The 22,787-nt window shown below is 53.0% G+C and overlaps 10 protein-coding genes across 10 annotated transcripts; 5 read left to right on the top strand and 5 right to left on the bottom strand.

Moving 5' to 3' along the window:
• Positions 1-1,769: 1,769 nt before the first annotated feature.
• Positions 1,770-2,648, bottom strand: CKM354_001291200 (uncharacterized protein; the record flags this gene model as incomplete). Its single annotated transcript, XM_044808447.1, has 1 exon — positions 1,770-2,648. The coding sequence occupies one exon, from the start codon at positions 2,646-2,648 to the stop codon at positions 1,770-1,772; it is 879 nt and encodes a 292-aa protein (XP_044664382.1).
• Positions 2,649-5,040: 2,392 nt separating this feature from the next.
• CKM354_001291100 (uncharacterized protein) lies at positions 5,041-5,601 on the top strand (the record flags this gene model as incomplete). The annotated part of the gene is made up of 1 exon (XM_044808446.1): positions 5,041-5,601. The coding sequence occupies one exon, from the start codon at positions 5,041-5,043 to the stop codon at positions 5,599-5,601; it is 561 nt and encodes a 186-aa protein (XP_044664381.1).
• Positions 5,602-8,767: 3,166 nt separating this feature from the next.
• On the top strand, positions 8,768-10,378 carry CKM354_001291000 (uncharacterized protein; the record flags this gene model as incomplete). Its single annotated transcript, XM_044808445.1, has 1 exon — positions 8,768-10,378. One exon carries the CDS (start codon positions 8,768-8,770, stop codon positions 10,376-10,378), a length of 1,611 nt encoding a protein of 536 aa, XP_044664380.1.
• Positions 10,379-10,666: 288 nt separating this feature from the next.
• CKM354_001290900 (uncharacterized protein) lies at positions 10,667-10,924 on the bottom strand (the record flags this gene model as incomplete). The annotated part of the gene is made up of 1 exon (XM_044808444.1): positions 10,667-10,924. The coding sequence occupies one exon, from the start codon at positions 10,922-10,924 to the stop codon at positions 10,667-10,669; it is 258 nt and encodes an 85-aa protein (XP_044664379.1).
• A 487-nt stretch (positions 10,925-11,411) lies between these two features.
• On the top strand, positions 11,412-11,741 carry CKM354_001290800 (uncharacterized protein; the record flags this gene model as incomplete). Its single annotated transcript, XM_044808443.1, has 2 exons — positions 11,412-11,563; positions 11,618-11,741. 2 exons carry the CDS (start codon positions 11,412-11,414, stop codon positions 11,739-11,741), a joined length of 276 nt encoding a protein of 91 aa, XP_044664378.1.
• A 107-nt stretch (positions 11,742-11,848) lies between these two features.
• Positions 11,849-12,833, bottom strand: CKM354_001290700 (uncharacterized protein; the record flags this gene model as incomplete). The annotated part of the gene is made up of 2 exons (XM_044808442.1): positions 11,849-12,268; positions 12,333-12,833. 2 exons carry the CDS (start codon positions 12,831-12,833, stop codon positions 11,849-11,851), a joined length of 921 nt encoding a protein of 306 aa, XP_044664377.1.
• Positions 12,834-13,350: 517 nt separating this feature from the next.
• CKM354_001290600 (uncharacterized protein) lies at positions 13,351-14,220 on the bottom strand (the record flags this gene model as incomplete). The annotated part of the gene is made up of 1 exon (XM_044808441.1): positions 13,351-14,220. The coding sequence occupies one exon, from the start codon at positions 14,218-14,220 to the stop codon at positions 13,351-13,353; it is 870 nt and encodes a 289-aa protein (XP_044664376.1).
• Positions 14,221-15,358: 1,138 nt separating this feature from the next.
• On the top strand, positions 15,359-16,026 carry CKM354_001290500 (uncharacterized protein; the record flags this gene model as incomplete). The annotated part of the gene is made up of 3 exons (XM_044808440.1): positions 15,359-15,563; positions 15,637-15,790; positions 15,882-16,026. The coding sequence occupies 3 exons, from the start codon at positions 15,359-15,361 to the stop codon at positions 16,024-16,026; spliced, it is 504 nt and encodes a 167-aa protein (XP_044664375.1).
• Positions 16,027-16,223: 197 nt separating this feature from the next.
• On the bottom strand, positions 16,224-17,945 carry CKM354_001290400 (uncharacterized protein; the record flags this gene model as incomplete). Its single annotated transcript, XM_044808439.1, has 1 exon — positions 16,224-17,945. The coding sequence occupies one exon, from the start codon at positions 17,943-17,945 to the stop codon at positions 16,224-16,226; it is 1,722 nt and encodes a 573-aa protein (XP_044664374.1).
• A 1,069-nt stretch (positions 17,946-19,014) lies between these two features.
• CKM354_001290300 (uncharacterized protein) lies at positions 19,015-19,983 on the top strand (the record flags this gene model as incomplete). Its single annotated transcript, XM_044808438.1, has 2 exons — positions 19,015-19,210; positions 19,265-19,983. The coding sequence occupies 2 exons, from the start codon at positions 19,015-19,017 to the stop codon at positions 19,981-19,983; spliced, it is 915 nt and encodes a 304-aa protein (XP_044664373.1).
• Between the last annotated feature and the right edge of the window lie 2,804 nt (positions 19,984-22,787).

Here is a 22,787-nt window from a genome sequence, read left to right as displayed (position 1 = left end):
ACCACCGAATCTCGGCCGCTCTTTCCTTTGCCACGCCATTGAGCAATATATCTGGCGCCAATGGCGATTACATTATCAATATAATGTCGAGGTAGTGTAGTGGTCAACACATCAGGCCTGTAAAGTTCCCCAAAGGCGAGCGACGGAGGCGGCATGGCACGGCAAAGGCGATTGGCAATGGTGGTTCTACACGGTTCCTGATAACGTCAGTTCGAATCTGGCCCTCGACAAATATTCTTTTTGGACTTTTCGGTGATGCGAATTATCTTTTTTTTTTTGCACCACCACCGCTCCGCGGCATGGTGGTGGATTTTGCCATTGAGGACGCAGATGCGGGAGTCACTACCTGCGAACGAGCAGTGGAGATAATGATCTGTCGTGCGATTTTACTATGAAAGCTGTTTTGCCTTGTGTTTTGCGACATTTATGGTTGCCAAGGATTGGCCCCTTCACAGTTTTTTTTGCTTCGTTTCCCGATATGATGACTTTTACATGCAGCTGAATGTGGGCGCTGAAGGCTCATGCTCCCCAAATTAGCAGCGGAGCTATCTCTTTCAACAAACTCGTGCACCAGGTCTTGCTTTACGGCGCGGCTCGCCGCGAAGACCTGCATTTCCGCGAGCATCGGTGATGACATGTGTGACAAGGCAAATAGCAGCAGCTTCTGGATGTCTCAGCCAGACCTTCTGTCTTGTCACTGATGACCCGCGCGGATCGAATTTGATTCTACCACTCGTCTGTTCCCTGAGTGCTCACTTGTCCGAGAGAGCCCCTGGCTACATGTTGAGCGGCGTCTATCGAAGCCTTGCCTGCATTACCCTCCCTCGCCGAATGTCTCAAATATTGAACATGTAATGTAATCATTCTATCGGGCTGCTTGAAGCACGCCTTCGCCGCTGCGAAGTTGGCGGTAGTGCTGCAGCGAGCTGCAAAAATGGTCCTTGGCCGAGAAGTATGTGTCGATATCCGCGTCACAACCGACGGCGGGAAAACAATGCTTCCACCTCCATCCAAATTATCATCAGTCCGTGATATTCACATAGCGCTGCATCAAAAAAGAGTCTCCAATTTAGACAGCGAGACAATTGCGTGTGGTCCACCGTCGCGCTTCACCGCCGCAGTATGGCAAAAAAAAACACCAAAAAAGATTGCCGCGACTCAGAATTGAACTGAGGTCATCAGATATGGGTCGCCAATCCCGCCCAGTCAGACTAAGACGGTGCCGTTGCCAGCGGTCGCCGAAGCCACCTGGGTGACTGGGACTTTAACCCTCTGATATGCTTTCCACTACACCATCGCGGCTGTTTTGGTTGAAGGCAGCAGTGAAGGGCGGATATATATTGATCAAATGACGTAGGGGGCCGTTGATGAGTATCGAGAGGATCTACTGGAGCTCTGGCGGCTAAGAGATATTGGCAGTCCTACGGGTATGGGCGTATGGGCGGAACGTTATGTCGTTTCTCAATATCATACAGATTGATCACACGGTGAAGAATGGAAATGGTTCACTACTCGAGGAACGCATTGATGAAAGGAGGTCATACAAAGGCCTGCTGCGCGGTATGGCGCCCGCCTCCGCATTTGGAAGACAAAGGAAGTGGAATGGGTGAGGCACATTCGAAACCATAGCATAGTTCATCGCTCTATGTCTAGTCTTCTATACCACGCGTATGACCATCGCCTTGCTTCCGCCTTTCAGTGGCCCAGTTTTGCAGAGACACTTCGATCGTTTGCCAACGCCTCCACACGAGTAATCATGTCCGTGGCCCTCACCACTTCTTACAATTCTTCCACACACCCTCAGCACCCTTCCTCGTCGCGCTTCGATAGCACCGCGCCGCCTCTTCTCTGCCTCGATTCACATATGCCACGTCATCCTGCATATCCCACTCCTGGATATCATCACCATTCTCATCCGCTCCCATCCACGTCCAGAACTTCATGTCATCCTGCAAAAACCACATCATCTCCGCAGTGAGCTTTCCACCGACCTCGATATCATTGAAGATCTTGAGCGTCTTCTGAAGCTTTGGCAGGATCTCGTCTTGCAGCATCCACTGTGATTCCCTCGCAACGCGAGACGGGATCGAAGCCACGGCCGTGGAAGACGCGCTCAATGCTGGTGGCTCGAAATACTCCCACAAAGTGTTTTCTCCGTCGAGCGCCGCATCAGTGGCCCACAGGTATCGCTGCTGCAGGAGCGAGAATCGACGGCAGAAATTGATCGTCCAGCGACGCAGGTAGTTGTGCTCATGCGGCGGTTTTCCCGTGAGGTCTGTGTACCGCCAGAGGTATGGCTCGCAGATGCTGAATGATTCGATCTGGTCAAACGCGGCTTCAGGAAGGTGGGAGGACATCGGACGGTACAGCTGGAGTGGGTCGCGCTGAGTGATGCTGTAGTCCTGCGCCAGGTCGATGTGGAGGCGGATGTTCTTTGCGAGGTATGTGGTCGTCTTGAAGATATTAGCGAATAAGGAGTATGGAAAATACTGTGAGTTTACCTTCTTGGCATCGAGGCGAAGGCACGTGGATATCTGCTCGGCTTCTTTCTCCGTGACTGCGCGCAGGACGTACTTCTTGTCGTCCTGTCCTTGGACGGCGTATCGCTCGATGAGAACGCAGAGGCGCGAAGGGAGGGTGTAAAGCATTGTGTCTATGTCTGCTGTGGATGCGGTGGCCTTCGATCGAGCGACGAGCTGGGAAAGCATTTTGTTGGTGCGGAAAGAAGCGAGCAGGAGAAGAGAGGTGTCGAAAGCGGGATCGTTCTGTAAAGCTCGGGCTGGCGCAGGTGTATTGCTGGGTAATGAAGAAGAGCGAAGGTCGTAAGCGTAGGGAATATATCGAAGAGAAGGCAGACCGGCGCAGCTTGTGACAAGATACTAGCGCCATTCACTGGACAGGGGTCCGCAACGCTTCATGCTTCACATTCGCCAACAAAACAGTAAATGGGGAGTAACGCATGCATAAAGAGATGTGTGATATACGATGAAGATTGAGTAGAAAGCAATGGGTCATTAGCGAGGCATAGGGGTATTGAGCAAGCTCAATGTTTGCGGACGCTGCTTGCTGCGCCAACGGGCAAGCGAGCAGACCGTCAAAGGGAGCAGGTCTCCGAAGGCAGGCAATCGAGATCGAGTCAAGGTGCTCATAGACGGGTTGCGTGTATGGCAGCGGAATTGTGACGGCTGTGACCTGTCTGAACACTGTGGAACCGCATATGTTTGGGAGCCTTCGCAGAATGAATGTTCACCAACGCGGCGCGAGAACTTCGCTACCTGTGGGCTTGGATTCGCAGATCAGAGAATTCCACAACTTCAAGACTGGGCGCTTTAGATGCTCGTCTGTCCTCCGGTGTGCCATGCTGCGATGCCCTCTCGATGCCGGCCTGCGTACTTTATAACGAAAGCGTCCAAGGAGGCCACTCCACGACCTGAACGGCTACACCATCACCCCCCAAGCAGCATCTGAAGGCAGCAATAGACTTTCCGCCCTGCAGCTGTTCACCTCGCGACGCAGCCTCGACGTCAAAACTCAGGCAGCAACGCAAGCGTCGGCCAAGCCTGCCCCAAGCTTCCTCGCGCACAAAACAGCCGCCGCCCTCTTCCCACTTTCTTCCCTTCTTCTTCTTTCTCTTCAGAAGATTGGTGAGCGGGAGTGTCAATTTGTTGACAATGGCTTGGTTACAGCACTTGGCGGTATGGACCGCACGCAGCACTTGGATATTGGCACTCGCGGTCACTTAGCTCTCGTCGCTGCCTTCGGGCGACGATTCCATGAGATGTTCTGAACGACCTGGCTGAACACTTTCATCAGCAAGAGTTGCCTAGATTGAAAACGCTTTCTTGTTCCAGTTGTGCTCGTTGAGTTCATTGAGCATGGTGAAAATTCAGAGCGGACATTCCTCGTTGTCTTTGATAGTTCTTAATACCAATGCCATCTTCTTGTCACTGTCCTACTGCTCACCTTGCGATTAGCCGCATCGTCAGCGTTACCTCAGTCGTGTCGCCGAAAGTGCGGATCGGCGGCTTGGCACAACAACACAATCCCGTTCTTTCGTCGCTCGCTTCCTTCCCCTTCTCTTCCTCAAGGGTTCACAGGTTCGTTCGTTCAGAACATCACGGCGCTTGCGGTCGCTTCGCTCTCATCGCTGCTTTCGAGCAACGATCCATGAGATGTTGAGAGACTTGGCTGGACACTTGCCAGCGAGAGCAGCCCAAATCAAAACACTACTGCCTATGTTCCTTCGTCTCTTCGAGGTCAAGGAGCAAGGTGCACTGCAGTCGGACATTTCTCTGCTACAGCGCGCCATTCTGTGCCTCAAATGTCTATTGAACCCATTACTTTCTTTTCGAGGCACTGTCTCCGTCGCGTCCTCCCAGCACACCTCGCCGTCATGACAACAGCACGTGCGCCAAGGCTGGCACATGCTTCGCAGGCACAAAAGGCCAGCCATCTTTCTCGCACTTTCTTCTCTTCTTCTCCATCAACACGCTGCTGTCCGGGGGAGCGCTGGCCTTTAGGCGACAATGGCATTGGCAGTTGGCAACGGCACTCACAGTCACTCGACTCTCCTGCTCACGCAGACTTCGTGAGAGCTTCGAAAGACATGACTTCGGTCAGCAAGAGCAGCCCAGATCAAATCTCATCACATCAATTTGGCAAGCCTTCGTCCCAGCTGAGTTCACCGAGCAAGGTGCGGGTTGATGCGAACATCTCATCACTTCTGTAGCTATTGAATTGATTTATCTGTCAATCTCACCGCTCTCCCAACAGTCTTCAATCGTTTCATTCTGTTGGCTGCACATTCGATGCCATTGAAGCCGACCTCGCCATGGAGCGACCGTTACAGGCAGACGTGAAACTAATGTGAGCGCAACTTGTTCGCGCGCGCGCTGCAGGTGCGTGAGCTGCAGCCGCGCTGTTTACTTCGCCCCTCTTCCGCTTCGCTTCCTCTTTTCTCCAACGAACGACAGACATCAGAAGGCAAGCAGTTCTCAGAAGCCATTAATTCCTTGACAGAACGACTGACAGAGAACAGCCATGGCACAGCGACGACACGTTCACAACTTCTCCTCCAACTACCACCGGCCTGAGCCAAGCCGCGTGGTCGAGATCTTCACCGACGGCTCCTGGTCTCAGCAGAGCGGCCACGGCGGCTGTAGTTTCTTGTTTCTGGACGGCGTGGAGTGGCACTGCCGCGCCATGGCCCTGGGCCACATGCCACAAGGCTCCGCTGCATCTGGAGGCCAGGCCGCACGAGATGCTGAGAAGAAGGGAGTCTTGTTCGCTCTCGACTTCGCGCAGAGCAACTGGGCCGCCACAGGCGAAGTCGACGTCGTCGTTCTGCGGGTCGATTCGACTTTCACGATAGGAGATCTCGCGTGGGAGTACTGGCGGCTGGGTCAGACCTGGAACGACCCGCTCGAGAACGAGATTGTGGAGATAATTCGCGAGCTCAACGGAATGGGCATCACGGTGCACATGCAGCACGTTCAGCGAGCATTGTGCGAAGGCAATCGGTTGGCCGACGATCACGCCAACATAGCACGATGGGAGTCAGAGATAGGACACGTGGATTACGTGTGCTTCTCTTTCGCCTGAGGTGATGGCGGACGAGTGATGGCAATGAACGGGTAACACCACGAGCCACACGCGCTTCCGGCTGACTCTCTCTCGCAAGGTCCAGCTGCATGGCACCATGGTGGAAGGAGGCCTGGTTTCGATCTTGCGTGGACTCTCGGAGCGCCCACTGGACTTGGAATCTGCGCCAATTTCTCCATTTTCGACAGAGCGAGCAAAGCTCTTCACGCGACAGACCCACCACCAAGGCTTTATGGGTGGTTCCCAGAGAAGAACCGGGGACCTACACGCTGCAGAAGGAAAACTGCGTTACCAAACCCCCTTTCCGAGTCGGGGGCCGTCAGTCTGGGGCCAGGATGTGGAAAGTCATTGCCCGCCTGGTGCCAGCTGGAGGCTCCCGCTCTCGGACTTCTTCAAGCCTTTTCGACAACATCTTGCCAATCAATCACAAGGCAGCTTGCGAATCGACACGTCAATTGTTCAGAGCGAGGATGATGAGTCGTCGGTGGTATTCAGCACACTCACACTAATCACTGTGCTTGTGGAATCAAGACACCCTTTCACGCGAACGGACGACCAGACACCACGTGAATTGTTCTCTGGCATCCATCTGAGAACGTGTTTTGCTGCGCGTTGCTCCGTCTCTGCAGACTACTTCAAGCCAACACATCAGCAAATGCGTCTGAGACTGCTCAACACACTCCACCTGAGAACCGAGCTGGGATCCCATATCTCTGCTGGAAAGCAGGTTCTCAAGGCGACAAGCTACGAGATGCAGCTAGATTTGTCCAAAGCTGGTTACCTGAAAGCGCGTTTTACTCCCTCCATCTCTGCTGGGCGGCGCCTTTCCAAGCCATCAGATTTCCAGTTACCATTGCGTTCGCTCAACCAAATTCTCTTGAGAGCGTGGCCTGATCTTCGTATCTCCATTTCAATAAGAGTCTGCAAGCCAGCAAACGACGCAACGACCTCCAAGTTACTCGAGGATTTTCGCCTGAGGATGCGTCTTCAACCCTTCATCTCCGCTACAATGTAACTCTTACTGCCAGCAAACCTCAAGATATCATTCAGGTTGCTCCGCATTCTACATCAGAGAGCGCATCTTGATCTCACTATCTCTGCTGCAACGTTCCTTTCCAAGCCAGCAAGATACGAGATGCGTTGAGGTCGGCGCAAGGTTTGTCACCAGAGTTTGCCTGCTGCTGTCTTTGCTTCTGGATCAACACATCACGCCAGGCCAACGAACCGTGAAAAACTGTCAAGCTTGTTCATTGATCTCGAAGAGAAGTCGTCTGCTAGTATCTGCTTCTGGAGCAATATGTCTTTTCAAGCCAACAAATCTCCAGATGCTCTTGAGACTGCTCGCCTGTCTTTGCTGGAAATGCTTCTTGCGCTTCATGCTTCTGGGTTCACACGGGTCTTTGGGCCAACGAGCCACCGAATACCGTAAAAGTCGCTCAGTGCTCCCAGTCGGAGAGAGCGTCTGCTCCTCTGTGCTTCTGAAACATATACTCTCTCCAAGCCGACACATCGCCAAATGCTGCTAATAACTCTCGACTTGCTGGACCTGAGAGACCGCCGCGTCACTCGTTCCCCCGGGTCAATACACTCGTTCAAGCCAACGGGTGTCAGAGACTGCTGGGCTTGGTCGCTCCTCTTAACCTAAGAAGGTCCTTGGCTTGTGGACATGGACAATTCTCGGGCTCGGCCTCCGGTATTCAACGATCAGTGAGACACCAGGGGCATTTCAGGTCAATCTATCCTGCAACACCGTCATCCTTGGGGATCAGAGCGACGCAGCTGTTATGCATGGCACAGCGAAAATACAAGCCCGTCGTTCTCGGTGGCTCTCTCAAGCTGCCTGTCAGGAAGCCATCAAGATACCATATGCTTCAAATCTCTACGTGATCAGCCTTGGGAGCATGGCACACTGATAAAATCAGGGAATGTCATGCCACTCATGACTCAACAAGTCTGGACCTCAGCACGCTTTCACAAGTGCAGATGACTTGAGTTCAATGGGTTCGGATTGATAGAGCGAGCCGTCGATCAATACACAGCAGCTGTCGCTTTCCGGTCCGATTGCAGCATACGCTGGCATTATGATACGCCCTTCTCAAGAAGCTCGTGGACTTGTGCGTCGGGGAACGACGGGGCCGTGGTTTCTGGAGACACCTTGGCCGAGGAGCAAGCACATGAGAAGACAGCTACTCTCCACGAGCTCCAACGCTCAGTGCACCGCATAGCTGATCGAGAATGTTTCTCGAATGCGCCCAATGCTCATCGTCCAGCAGAGAAACGGTGAGATGTGTTTCGTTTCTAAGCGTCGAGCATGAGTTACAGCCGTGCTATGTCACGATCATTATGGATGGAGGACTATCGCTAGTAGAAGAACCACGCGCAACACAGCACGCTTCGACATCGAGCTTCCGCACGGAGCTTTCTGGGATTCTTCGTCTTGCGAAGGAGCAGTATCAATGCGTCGTATCTCAATGATACAGTAGCCTTCAACGCCAACGATTGCCACAATCTGGGACTATCTTCTGTCATCGAGAGGACAGCATGCAAAGCGAAACCGCCCGTCCAAGCAACAAATTCCAACTTCGAGGTTCGGCACCGGGCCAGCGAACCATCTTGTTGAGACCTGCCTTCTGCCAGTCGCGTCATCGAGACATGAGAGTAGCTCATCTCCTCCTGGCCCTCCAAGAGAGATCAATGGCATTGCTGGTCCCGACAATCCTGAACGAAAACGATTTCGCCCACAGAAGCAGCGCCGGCAAGGCTGACCATGTGAGGCAGACCTCTGGCCGCAGCTTCACATGACTCTGACCACCATCTTCTGACAATGGCATTAGCTGGACAATACGAGCATCAGGTTTGCATGGTTCAAGGACAGAGATCGAAACCCTGCATCCGTCTCGAGTGACACAAAGTCCTTGTCATGTGATCAAACAAGCAGCCTCATTCACCGACAACAATGGCTTTGTTACATGTGAGACTCCAAACATTCACACTGTCGCATCACCTTCGCGCCAGCATAAAAATACAGGCCATGACTTGAATTCGTATCCCCTCTTCATACAACTCTACATCCTCAATTTTCACCGCAATGTCAGCACGCCGAACACGAACGACCGCGACACCGAAGTTAAACAATCAATCACATCAATCTCTGCAGACCGGCAACATGTCACAAACAATGGCTTCATCAACTGCAGTACCACCTCTTCCGAAGATCGATCCGTCAATCATGCGACCAGCCACCAAAGGCTCGCAACAAGTCGCGGCATCCTCAGACATGGCCATGGCACCCATCACTCGAGCCGCAGACGAAGAAGATCTGTACCAGTGGAGTCGCCAACTCTCATCCTCAATTCCTCGAGAAACGCTCAAGAAAGCTCGTAAGGCCGTCGGCGCAGGCGCCAATAGCCAAGAGTTTCGAAACTTCGTCCAAGCTCACCACATTTCTTCCAAGCCGGCAGAGATTGATCAAGATAGCTCTGCAAGCATCGACAGTCAAGGCTCTAACCATTACAGTCGGTTCACGCTGCCGCCTGTGGATTCTGAGCCAGCCATTGTTCAGGGCAATCCGGTGAAGTATAAAAAGGCGATTGGCGGACTGGCACCACGCACTCGTTTGGCACGCAAGGCGCCTCAGTGGTCCGACAGTGAGGAAGAGAATGAGTACCAGGCCGACGGAGAGGAAGACGAAGGACAGAAAGACGACCAAGACGAAGGAGAGGAACACGAAGAAGATGAAGAAGACGAGGTTGTTATCATAACGGGAGATGAGGACACCAAATCTAGCTGGAAACTACCTACGCCTGAGAACAGTGAGAACAGTGTTTCTTCTGCTCCAAGCAGCGGCAGTGAGAAGGCACACGACTCACCCGAGCAAGATCTCGGCGAGCAAGCTGAAGCCTCCAGCGCAGGAGAGGTTAGCGCCTCTACCTTGCAATATTGGGCAGACCATCCCAAGCTCGACCTAGATTACAAGCCGCCAGATCCAAGGTGGTCGAAAGTCGACTTCAACGAAAGCCTGCTCGAGCTCGATAGCAGGACAGGCCTCTACCACTCCCGCATCCCCAACGAGATCGATTTCGTCTACGAGCGCACTGTACCGACCCGCGAGGTAGCCTTCACCCTCAACGACTCTGGTTCTATCGCCAATGCCCGATCGTTCTGCCAGACCTCCCCACATGCTAACGAAATGCTCCTTTCTCCATATGAGCCACTCCTAATCATCGTCAAGTTCTCAAAGCCCAGCACTTTATTTCCCCTGTACCCGATCGGCGTGGCGATTGCCAGCACCTCGGCTCGCACTCTGAAAGAGCTTCTCGAGACGGCGCTGGCGATGAGATTGGGTGGTGGCAAGTGGAAGGCGAAGGCGATGCACTACGAATGGACGGAAGCAATGGCCAGGAAGGCGAGAGAAGAGGGCATGATCCATCTGCTGGACCCGGTGCTGTACTCGCGCTGGGCAGAGCGAGACCGAGAGGAGGAAGCCATTCTTAGTGCTGAGCTGTTCGGAGTGATGAATGCAGATGGGAAGCAGCTCCAGCAAGCAGTCAAGAGCCAAGAGAAGACTGTGGAGCTTCAGCAAAACGGAATTGCAGAAGACGGAGCAGAGCAGACTGCCGAGAAGATCGCAGCAGGCCAGTCGGTTGAGGCGGAAGTACAGGAGACAGATCTGGAGCAGGATGCGACAGCTCTGGAAATCGCGTCGGAGGGTAAGACGATGCTTCTCGCTGGAGTCCTGGGGCTTCTCCTTACGGCATACATGATCCTCTACTGCTGAGGCAAAGCATATCCTGGCTAGACTGACACGAAAGATACCCAATGAGTGATAGATTAGCGCACGAATCAGAATGATAGAACGATAGAATCATAGACAGCATAGCTATCGCTTTCGCAACAGCTACGTCCTCTTGATTGAATAGCTCAAAGCAATAGTATCAAATACATGTCCTCTCCCGAACATCGATCGCACAGACCCACGATCATCTCAAATCTAAATCATTTCCCCCATCCGCCTCTCAAATCACAATCCTTTCTTGCTCTCTTCTCGCTCATGTTTATGTTCTCTCTAAAGCACAACACATCCCGGAGCCTTCGGTGCCGAAGACCTGCTCTTGTAAACTTGCAATCCATCAATGCACTCCTCCATCAAACTCTCATCGATACGGAGAATCGTGCAGCCAGGAGCCTTTGGTGCCGAAGACCTGCTCTTGTAGACTGTAATCTCCAAGACGCATTCCTCGCGGAGCGCGGATTCGGAGTTGAGGATGGAACAGCCGATGGTTCCGTTGGGGTTGATGAAGCTGTAAGGTTGTTTGCGGCCCATTGTGAATGTTGGTAGGTGGTTTCTTCTTGTGAAGATTTGTGTTTTGATTATTGATGAGGAGGAGAGCCAAGAGGGAGGGGATGGGAGGTATATATCTGGATGAAAGTGGAGAGGCTAGATTGGGGCGTTCTTTGGGGAGAAGTGGATCATTTCCTGGAATAGAATAGCGGTAGTCATGCGTGCGGCGAATTGGTCGTTGAGATGGGCTTGATATTGTTCGCGATTCTGCTTCCCAGCGTCCAGATCGACTGCCTGAGGCAACGTTCTTTGTCACGCCCATTGACATTGTGTTCTCGGCCAATCAGGGTCCAAGTAAATCCTCCAAGCTACGGAGTCCTCTTTGTTCATCACAAACGTCTTCCGCATTCCAACCATCTCTCGCACCGACCAGAGGTAAGCTTTCAGCGCCGCACAGTCCTGCCAGGTGGCAGCGCTGAGGAAGGTTTTGACGAGACATTGACAGGCTAACACGGGGATGCAGAACACCATGCCGCGAATTGGAACTTTCGCCGCCGAGCCAGGCACCAAGAGCCCCGACCGCTGGTCGTCCGCCGTCAACGAGCAGGCCACTGCGACGAGGCGTCAGACAAAGGAATTTGTCGAGGCGAATGTAGAGAGAGCGCGTGCGCCCAACTCGAGGTGAGCAAGATACCAATTCGGCATTTGTTGGCGACTGTGCTGACAACGCACCAGGTCGAAAGACCTCGGTACCACCATGAACGATCCTGCGCTATCCGCTGAGCAGAAGGAGGCAGCGGCATCGGCGTTGCGGAAGAGCGAGAGAGACTTTTTGCGGTTTTTGCGGAAGCCGGCATGATGGGTCGACATCAACATGTAAGATCTACTGATCATACCTCTTTTATCTGATATATGCTGACGATGAAAGCCACCAGAGGTCCAGACGGAGAGCTAATACGAAGACTGCTACTTCAAGAAAAACCCAATCAAATCCTTCGCCAACCTCTCTGGCTTCTCCAACGCAAGACTATGCCCACACTCCTCATAAATCTCACTTTTCACCACATTCTCCGCAAACTTATCCGCACATTCCTTCACCGTCGGCCCAAAGAACTCCGGAGCACCGATTGTCATAACCGGTATCGTCAATTTCGTCTTCGCGAGTTCCTGGTTGATTTCACCATTCTTGAAACCAGCTCGATAAGTTTCCAAGATACCGCGGAGAGTGCCGGGCTGTTTGACGCATTCGATCCAGTGGTCGAGAGCTTTGGGCTCGATCATGCAGGGGTTGTAGCATTCTTGTTTGATGAACATTTCCCAGAATTCGCGCTCGTGGCCTTGGATGAGCATTTCGGGGATGTGGGGGATGTAGAAGAAGGAGAGGTGCTGCGGTACATCGTCAGCGAGAATAGGGCAGGAGGATAATAAGAATGGGAAAGGGAATGCTTACCCAACACCAGACACCTCGCATCTCATACTGTGCAGTCACATTCTGCGGGCTCCAAAGGTTACTCTCTTCCAGTCCTAGTCCGCTCAACAGCATCTCGCAAAAACTCAGTTTCAGCACTCGGTCGCGATACAGTCCTGCCACAGCATACGCGTAATCTGCTCCACGGTCCTCACCATGTAGATAGAACTTCTCGTGTCCAAGCTGTGTCATCAGATCTGCCACGTCTGCAGCCTGTTCCTTCGAATCGTAGCCATCCGTTGAAGGTGGTTTGTCCGTGTAGCCGAAACCTCTCAAGTCCGGGGCCACAATTGTGAAGTGTGGTGTCAAAAGTGGGAAGACCCGATACCAGTAGAAGCTGTTCTTGGGCGTGCCGTGCAGAAGTAGAAGAGGAGGACCGGATCCGGCAGTGATGTAGTGTAGGCGAATGCCATTGACGCGAGCACGGCCATGTTTGACAGGTTTGCCGTCGTGATCGTAGGTTTCTGCTAATTCAGAGGACATCTTGAAATACTGCTATGCTATGCTTCTGATTGGATTTTCTGTTGAGACTCTGGACTGTCTTGATATTTGTTGCCCCCAATGGGTTTGATGCTTTTGGAGATGCTTTTGGAGATGTCGTCGTCGACCCCGCTTTTCGGAGACATTGCATCATGGGCAGTCTAGATCGTCGTCAGCAGCGATATAGTGGATCTTGCAACCATCTATTACACATGGCTATGCTTCTGTGCTTCCGACAGCATGGTACTGCGATGTACAGCGACATCTGGAAGCCCGCACATGATTCGCTGAGACGGAGACATGGGTACAACAGCTTTCCTGAAAAGGCAATTATGGCCTCTCTCTGTTGGTATGGCAGAACTCTTTCGGACACCATATTGCACCTCATCGGCACTCACGACTGTTCGACGATGGAGAAAAGCTGGTCTTGTATCATTCATTCATGCCATTCACGGTGTAGAGAGCGATGCTACCCTGTTTGTCAATCGGGCAGGTGTAAGCGCCACGCCAAGCATCCTCCTCACTCCATCAACTCCAGGTCCTCGCCCTCTCCTTCTGTCTCCTCGCGAGCCTCCGACAACGTCTCGTCTCCAACCTCGTCACCTTCCAGCACAATATTCCCGTGGAAGCACTTGCACACCTGCTTCATACTCCTCTTATCCTCCAGTGAAAGAAACTCCACAATCTTCTCCAAAATGTCCTTTCCCTCCTCCTTGGCAATGATAGGATAGTGCCATACTCCTGTTCTCCTCACTGCTTCCAACAGACTCTCCGACACCACGGGCTGGATCATCCATTTGATTTCGATCGCATGCTCATTCAATCCCTCGGCGGTCGTATACTCCCAAATCTGCCGCATCAACAGCGTGTCGTACACCCAACACCTCACACCAAAATTCTCGTGGACCAAGCCGTCCTTCGTTGCCCGGATATGTAGCCCCATGAGCCTCGCTGGACCCCACAAAACCGGAAGCTCCAGACATGTTGACTCCTCCGTCACCTTTGTGAGGTCGATGTTGAGCATCGCCTTCATGAAGGGATGGTTATAGCTGCCGAATATATTTCCCGTTGGCAGTGGTTTGAAGAGAATTTCGTTCAGGAGGGCAGGTGCCATGGTGCTAGAGCCGGATTTGAAGAGCTGGTAGCCCTCGAGACGCGTCAATGTCTTGTGTTCGTCGGAGATGACCCACATCTCCTCCTCCTCGAGCGGGCGGTGAAGGCGGGCGTTGAGGGCGGGAGATGCGGCCATCGAGGCTTTCCAGAACTTGCTGACGCGCGTGACTCCGTAGAGCGATTTGGTCGGAAGATGGAGGAGGATTCGCTCGAGCAGCGCAGGCGTGTCGAGAGCTTTGGTGGCGGCGACGAAAGAAGGAGTGGGAGTGGAAGACATCTTTATCTCTGGTGCGGCGAGAATGTGTGCGAGCGGAGAAAATGTATGCTGAGGTGCGTGCAATGAGCGCGAGGCGAAGAGAACGCGGGCGACAAGGCGAACGGGATGGCGGTGTGTGTACAGTGGTCGAAGGGGGGGGGGCGGGAGCTGAAGAAGTTTTTGTTTTGGTGGCAGAATCTTGGCACGCTCAGAACTAGTTCCGCCTCAGGACTACAGCGCCCGCTCAACAGCATTTGGACATTCTCCATTGACGACGACCTTGGAATCGCGGCTTATGCCGAAGGTTGATGCGCTGATGGCTTACGGTTACCGCATAGTATCGAAAGGTTGCCTGGAACAAGCACGAATTGGCTGCTCTCGTTCATCAAACTTGGATGTGCATTCCAAGGCCCGCACAATACACCATGAGCTCACAACCATTCTTCCGTCTCTATCGTTCAATATGACCAGATTGCTCCTTTTTAATGTTGGTCCTCGCGTCCAGACTGTTTCTTACCGCCCAAGATCTAAGCCAGCGGGCGACTGCTCATATAGACAACTGCTTGTTCGTCGGACGCATGCCAGCCAAGATGCTCGCCTCAGTCATTGATCGAGTACTGCGAATAGAATTGATTGAGAAGTAAAAGATGCTACGCGAGCAGCGTCCAGGCCTCAGACGAAGCATAAGAGCAGAAGTATGCAAGCACGAGGAGAGACAAGATCGAAAAGCGGTCAACGCATGACAGTTGGAAGTCAAGGATCCAGACTCCGGCAGACATACAGTGCCACTGTCTTGAACCGTGTGAAAAATTTGCTAAACAACGAGAATTGGATAGCACGGCATCATGAAGAGGGACAAAGAACTCTCATGCTCAACTCTAGCGTCGTGGAAACAAAGAAACTCCGTGATACCTAAGTGCCACGGTCCCACACTATCTCTTCTTTGTTCTCATCCCCACGGCATGATCAACATTGGACCCCAAAGTCCTCGTCACTCAACTCCACAATTGCCGTTTCCTGATCTGAATAGCATATTGAGCCCAACGAAACAAAAATTCGCAACAGCCATCATGCCTCGCTATTTCGTCCTTTTACGTCTGTACTGCCAATCTCTCGTCCCACAACCGACAATCCCGCCACACACCCCACCATAACCACAATGCGCTTCTTTTTCGCCTCAGCCATCCTCGTCGCCACAGTCACCGCAGGCCTCAGACCCGACGAAATGGCCTGCAGCATCAAAAACTCCTACGTCGTCGACGCCGTCAACAGGTTCTGCTCCAAGTATGACATGGTCGCTCCCAGCGATTACAGCTCTGCAGGCACCAAGAGTAGTCCTCCTTACGCTTGGGTGGCCATTAATGGTATGTCGAACTTCCCCAAATCTGCAGACACAATTGGTGTTTGAGATGAGCGACTGATGTTTTACGGCAATAGGAAACTGCAACCCCCCACAATGGGTACCAGCCGACATCTGCAAAGCCCAATTCTGTATGATGTGCAACACGGGTGATAAAGTCGGGAATAACGCTTGGACATTTGGGAAGAATGAGTGTCAGAGGTGGGATATTGTGGCGAGTAAGAGCCAGAAGTAAGTTTCTGCTTTTTTCTTTCCGTTTGCTTCGCATGACAAATGTGGGGAGATGGATGTGGATCTGTTTTTGTGCTGACGAGATACGCAGAGAAAACGCGCCGCCACTTAAGAGCGGCACCAGCCAGGAGGATGGTTGGAAAGCGGTTTTGGCGTTGATGGGGATTACGAAGAGGGGGATCGAGGTTTATCAGAGCAATGTGAATGAGGTTATGGATGCGGCGAGGAGGGGATGAGAATGAGGGCTAAGACTTTGAGGAGAAGGTGTTGAGGATTCAGGAATTTATGATTTGGGGTGTCATAGTTTGAATGCTCGTGTCGATGCTATGCTTCACTAGCCATGCTGCCGTCTACAATTGAATCGTTTCTCTCTCTCGTAGCTTCGTCTTTTCCTTCGCCGCTGAGATCGTGTTCTGGACTGAAGGTGCGGCTTCTAACACTTGTCACAGCCTTCTCCGCAGAGCATGACCGAGACAACTATGTCACCCTCGGGACGAATGAGTACAATCCGCACGTCGTACCATGCTCGCCTCGATATCGCTGCGGAGTATGGAGTCACTCTCTGCCCTTCTCCGATCCGTGGACAAAATATGTTACTCAGCTCGCCCTCACCCATGTCGCCCCGGTGCACAAGTGGACGACCGCGCGTTCGCAACAATTGAAGCTGGAGAGTGATGTCGGAATGCGACATGCAGCTGTCCTCTGGTAGCAGCGTCATCGGGTCTGGCACCGGCCGTGCCCAATCAGTGGCTCTGCATATACCGCACCAGGTGGTGTTGCAGACGAGGATCTTCTCTTTGCCTGTGATCTCCTTTGTTTCCGAGTTGATGTGGGTTGACACCAGGTGCAGTGGGCCGCCTAGACGGTACAGCTGCGACGCCGGGTTGACCGGTATGCTGTTGGCATCGATGATGTGCGCACCAAAGGCACAGAACTTCACATCCTTGTGGTGAAGCATCCTCAAGCCGTGCATATCGTCCATATGCCGATGATCTGGGTTGTTGTTCGTCAGCGGATTGAGTGCCATTGTTGGCGGCGTCTGTGTGGTTGACGACAGAGGAGCGTTCAATCTCTGAGCTGCGTTGCGTTCCGCCTCTTGAATCGAGGAGCCAGCGTCAGGACCTGGCGGGCGAACGTCTGGCTCTCGATGAAATAGATCCGAATAGTAGTCATCGATGTCCGCAATCATTGCCTCAGCGTCCTCAACGTTTGTGGAGTTGTCGAGGTGAGGCGGATATGGTGGCGTGTCCGTAGTCGTGGGAGCTGCGGTCTGGTCTTCTGGTGAGGACGAGTTAGAGCGATGCCGATTTCGCTCACGGTCTTGCTCTTGTGAGAATGGCTCGTCTTCACCGTTTTCCGCGTTCCCAACAGTTGCCTGTGGATCGTTGTTGTTTGTGGAACGATCAGACTCATCGTTCTCGTCAACATCTACCACATCCAGCTCGTTATCCTGCGCGTTGTTTGCGCCATCGTCGGATTCGTAGTCCTCGTCAGACTCGTGTTCCGCCTCAACGTCAGTCACATCCGACTCGCTCTCATGATAGGAGCTGTTTGCATCGTCGTCGGACTGCTCACCGGCGTCCCCTGGTATCGACACTGGAACCTGAGCTGGAGCTTTTCTCGCAGTTCCCGGTATCACAGCTGCTTGCGCTTGTGTTTGTGGTGCAATGATTGGTGGCGCCGTCGCTGGGCCTGCCACTGAAGCTGCTTGTGCTTGTTGAGCAATTGGTCCAGCCGGAATACCAGCAGTTCCAGCAGGAACATGTGTCAGGTATTGGTGAGTTGGCGGGGCTTGAAGTGTCAACGGGATGTTCAGGTTTGTAGCCTCCCGGTCGATGTCAGCCACGGCATTGGCAAAGTCAAGATACTCCTGGTTCGTGTAGGGAGTACCGTTGTAAGTGTTTGGGCGGTCGAGCAAGCGCCAGTCACGTTCTCTTCGTCCGCCGCTCCAGCGCTGGTTATGCTGGTCGCGCAGTTTTGGTGTACCATAATCTTGTCGGTGCGGGAAGATGGCATGGAAGATGTCTCTGACCTGATCCTGTGTCAAGTTCCAAAGGTGGAATAGAAGCAATAGTACGCGGCGCTCGTCCAGCTGCCATGGTCGTCGGCTTGCAGCTGGGACGATTGGGCGTCCGGTGATGTCGGATCGTTGCATCGTGAAGTGTTGGTGATCGAAAGCGGCGCGGTGGTGGCGCGGGTGTGTGTATGTAAAGAGTGTCGTTGAGGTCTGGGTTGTAGTCGCCTTGTTCCTTTTCTCGTTTACGTATGAAGAGAGGAGAAAGGTCGCAAGATCAGTGAGATACTTAAGCGTTTGGCGAGGGCGTCGAAGTGAAGTACGCGACTGCAGTTCGTGACATCGACTTTGTCCTTCAAACTTCACGCGCGCTGGAATTGAGCGATGCACTGGCTTGGCGCCTGTCTCCCGCCAACAGCATTATTGTGTATACAAGAGGCAACCACAAAGCGTATATGCTCGCCGTGTATTGCATTGCGTTCCGTGTCGGTGAGTATACTCGTGAGGGGACAATTGCCAGAACGAGGTGCAGGAGCATGCGATCTCGAGTCCCAGCGACAATCCATGCTGGACAAGTTGAACAAATTGTGAGAAGGGCAGTGTTGAACGGAAAGACGGTATAGCAACAGGAATCGAAGAGTGCTACGTAGAATCACGTCTTCGCTACAGAATGTTCTAATTTGCAGTGACGGCCTCATCCAGAACTAAGACTTGAGACAACCGCTTTGTTCAAAATGTCGTTGCCATCCGACAACATTGCGGCAGCAAACCTATCACTGCAGCAGATATGCAAGTCTCGGCGACCGCCTTCAACCTTTCCTGGCTTATCATCAATCAACATATACAATCGAAATGTCTTCGCACATATATTCTCGATTCAGATGGAAGATGGATTATTGACTCATTCCCAGCAATCTTGCCTGAGACCTGTCATTAACCGTGGCTGCACTTCTCTACTCTTAGAAGCTTCACGCGTCGACTAATAGCGAGTCTCCCGCTACTGTTGCTGCTTTCTGGTCGACGCGTCAACGGTGAACAAGCGTAGACCCACTTTTTGACACTTGCGTTTCTCCTGCACGCAACACTCGAAACCCCTTCGACAGCCGTCCTTCTCCAACATCGAACGTCGCCACGCTCCGGGACAGCAGCACTCAAGAATCCCTTTGTCTTACATTCCGCACCTTGTCCCCAAGACAACCACATCGACGACATGGGCAGCTCATCGAAATGGACGGTCGAGGAATTCCATTGCGAGCAGATGTTGAGGGAGGAATTTGGGGTGGAGCCCTCCGACGACGGTGTACAGATCGCCTACGACATGATGGGTAGGCTCTTCGGCAAGGCATACTGCACACCAGCGCGCAAGACCAACGGCAACAAGTACAGTGCCCAGCGCTTCCAAGATCGTAAGTCCCACCCCTTCGAGTCTCGTTCAACCAAAGATACTGACAAGCTCTCAGGTTGGACGCAACGCTTCAAGCCCAGCCAGCCAAAGATATGGAGGCACATCTGCAACGGCCCATATTCGACCGAGGACGAAACCCTTCGCGCCGACCTCCGCGACAAGATCAAGGCCGCCGCAGAACAGGAGGGCGACACGAACCTCCTTTCAGACCAACCAAACCGCTGCATTGCTCTCGGCCGCCCTGGTTCCCCAGCTCGATACGCCCTTCCACGCCGCCCAATCTCCATGGTCCATGCCGACCACCTCAAGCCCGCCATCCCGAACGAATACCGTCAAGCAAAGTACAAGCCAATGGACGCCCTTCACTCAGAACGATCCGCCTTCAAGTACGGTGGCCAGGTCATCCGCATTGGTACCCTCGATGACTCCGTCCTTGATGCAATGGTCTGTGACGCCCCATATTGCTTCGTCTGCACGGCCGCCTTCCTTCCACCAGCAGAGAACAGTCCGTTCGAGGGTCGTGCCTTCCTTCACCTATGGCGGGATTGTGAGCCTGGCCTGGATCCTCTCGAGCAGTACTACACGTTCAAAGGCGCTAAGGTGGGGCGGATAAAGGAGCCAATGGTGGTGACGGATGAGAAGCAAGAGGTGGAGGTGCAGTTTATGCTGGATGGGAAGCCTTTCGTCGACCGCGTGTTGAGCTGCATCTCAGAGGAGTGCGAGGTCTGCCATGCGTACTCCAGCGAGTGGACCGGCGACGACGAAGCGGAATGAGGAGACGTGCTGGGAAATGATGGAGCATGGAGGTGGAGACACAAGAGATACCAGGGCATAGACGAAAGGAGTTGAAAATGATACCCTGTATAATTAGCATTTGGAATTCATGACTGTCTTTACATGCACTTATCACCGACCCTGGGCTCATCGCTCTAGTCATCGTCGCAAAATAGAGCCTGCGGCTGTCAAGTTGCCTGAGAAATGTGTTTAGGAGGCCCAACGGAAGCGCTCAAACGAACGGTTTTACGTAGACACAATCGTTCAGTGGTGCTGACTCTCGTGCGGATCACGGCGAGATATGTCTCCAGTTCTCACCCATGCTATTATCCATTCTCTGCAAGCTTACACGCATTGCAAGGCAATAGGTAACAAAATGCGATGGTGAACATTCTGGCAGGCTAGAGGAGCCGTCTGATATGGATGCAAAAGTGTGATAAGCTGGATGAAAAATGAAGCCTGAGTGAGCATGGTTCGTAGCTGAGCATGCTATCAATACCTCGGCCCATCCGTCTCATTCAATGTCTCTGTTCCGTCAAACGAGAAGAAGCGCACTGGTATCACGACAGCTTGAGAAATGGACTGTACAATTTTTTGAGCCATGGCATCGCTCCATTGTAGTTGCTCTTGAATGGCAATCACAGACTCTCAGTGCTACAGAACTGCCACAGAGGCAAGCAGTACAGGTATCGTTGGAATGTATGATATGTTCGTGGGGTGGAGGCAGAAGCTTAAGGAGAAGTCACAGATTGTTGGGTCTAATATGTTATTGTAGAACGCCATATCTCACCAGAAACACTGCCCATTGGTCGAACTTTGCTTGACATGAAAGATCACCTGTAAGGCACGCTGTCGGCAGATGAATAGTTCAGCAAGCTCGTACGTCTGGTAGAGGCATCGCAGACAACGCGTACTCGTTCAGCTATCGATGTCGATTGGGCGAGGACGGCGTCAGCTGGCTGGTGCCTGAGCCCGCGAGGGAAGGGTCGAGGGCGGATTGGCGCAGCCGGCCGTGAGACTTGGCATTCAAACATAAATTCTGCCTGCTGCTCCGCAGATCTGTCTTCCTCTTTCACAAACACTTCATCAAGGATCATCACCAACAGTCGCTCCACCATCGAGCCACTGCGGCGTATGCCGTTGCAATGCAGAGTGCCCCCAATCGCCCTGCTCCTCCACCACATTCGGCGTTCATCGACCTCGAAGGACAGCCATCTCGACAACCGGCGAGCTCGCATACAATGAGAAGAGCTTCTCCTCAATGTTGCCCAAGGGTACGAGCGTGATCAGCGCTGCCCTCTTTAGTAGGAACTGCTGCGAACGCACATCCTCGACTGCGACTGACATGGCTGCAGGTCCCGCCAGGCGTCGACACGGGACAACAAAACAGCCAGGCAAGGATCTCGCCGCCAATGGATGTAGGTATCAAAGCACGCATCGCGCGTTACCCATCACACCGTCAGCTAAATCTCGCAAGCAGGAGAACAGAAATTCCACTCTTCGTTGAGTGTGCAACGGCGAACTGCGACCCGCCGAAGCCCAGCACAACTCCATCCACATACCACCACAGTGTACGCCGCAACAACTCAGTCAGCACCAGCGCACCTTGCCGTCCACCTCGAAAGACCACATCAGCGCACCCCGCAGGCAATCACAAAAGACCACAGCCGCTTGGCACCCACAGCCAAGAACAGCCAGCAAGCCACACACTGCCAGCATATGACGCCCGAGATGGAACTGAACAACAGTCCGACGCCGACTACGCTGATAAGAGACAGGATAGCACAGGAAATCAACATGACCGATGCGTGCTCCGTGGAACAAATTTCGGTCATGTTGATTTCCTGTGCTATCCTCTCTCTTACCAGCGTAATCGGAGTCGAGTTCTTGTTGAACTCCACTTCGAGGGTGACGAGCTAGTACTGTGTGGCTCGACGGGGGTTCTGAGGCTTGGGCCTGTTGAGCAAAAGAGGGATGGGCGCTTTGTGGGCTGGGTTGCAAGACAGGTGGGTCGTGACTGCCCATGAGCTATTCAGAACATCACGCTGACCTGATGCAGATTTACGCATACGAAGGACACCGAGAAGGCCAGAAGCGGTGGTTGTCATCATTGTTTCACGGCGGAGCGCGTCGAGCTTTGAAGGCGGACAGGAGAAAGGGAAGATGGCATTGAGGCGAGCAACATCGTCGTCATTACCAACGTCGTCTTTCGGCGCTATCAGAAGAGGCGGGACAACAGTCATAGGCCATATCTGCGTTTGAGACGACCGTCGGGGGGGATGACATTGGCAGGCTTGAGAAGATGTGGGGAAAACAAATACTGAGGCCGAGCGCAGCAGCACATCGGCTGGTGGGAGATCTATACAAAGGGCCAATTTGTACGCCTATACAGTGTACTCCAACATCGGCAGCAGTTCGTGGTTGCAGCAGCGTTCTGCCATCCTCCGTTCCCTCAGCTCCTGAACTTAAGTCCATGATGAAGCTCTCAATGCGAAGGCCCGCGGATGGGTCACACGAGAGCCAAGGCCTATCGTCGATATCGTTCTGACATATCATTTTCTTCGTTGCTCTGCAATAGTCCTCTACTCAATTAATTGATCCTTCTCCACGCTGGTCCTCGCTGCCGCTCGAGATTCTTCCGTAAGACCGGTCGTACGACTTTCAATGTTCGGCCGCGCAACTGAGCCATGCGAAGTATAACCATTGCGTAGGATTCGCTCGTCCCACCCTCTCACGGCGCTTCGCGCCTCTTCAATGTGGTATCTCGCGGTCTCGATAGCTCATCCGTTTATCCTGCGTCTCCG

This window comes from Cercospora kikuchii (genome assembly GCF_019650295.1).
Source record: "Cercospora kikuchii DNA, contig_00009, whole genome shotgun sequence".
NCBI classification, from domain to species: Eukaryota; Fungi; Ascomycota; class Dothideomycetes; order Mycosphaerellales; family Mycosphaerellaceae; genus Cercospora; species Cercospora kikuchii.
This window is presented reverse-complemented; position numbering and strand designations above follow the sequence as displayed.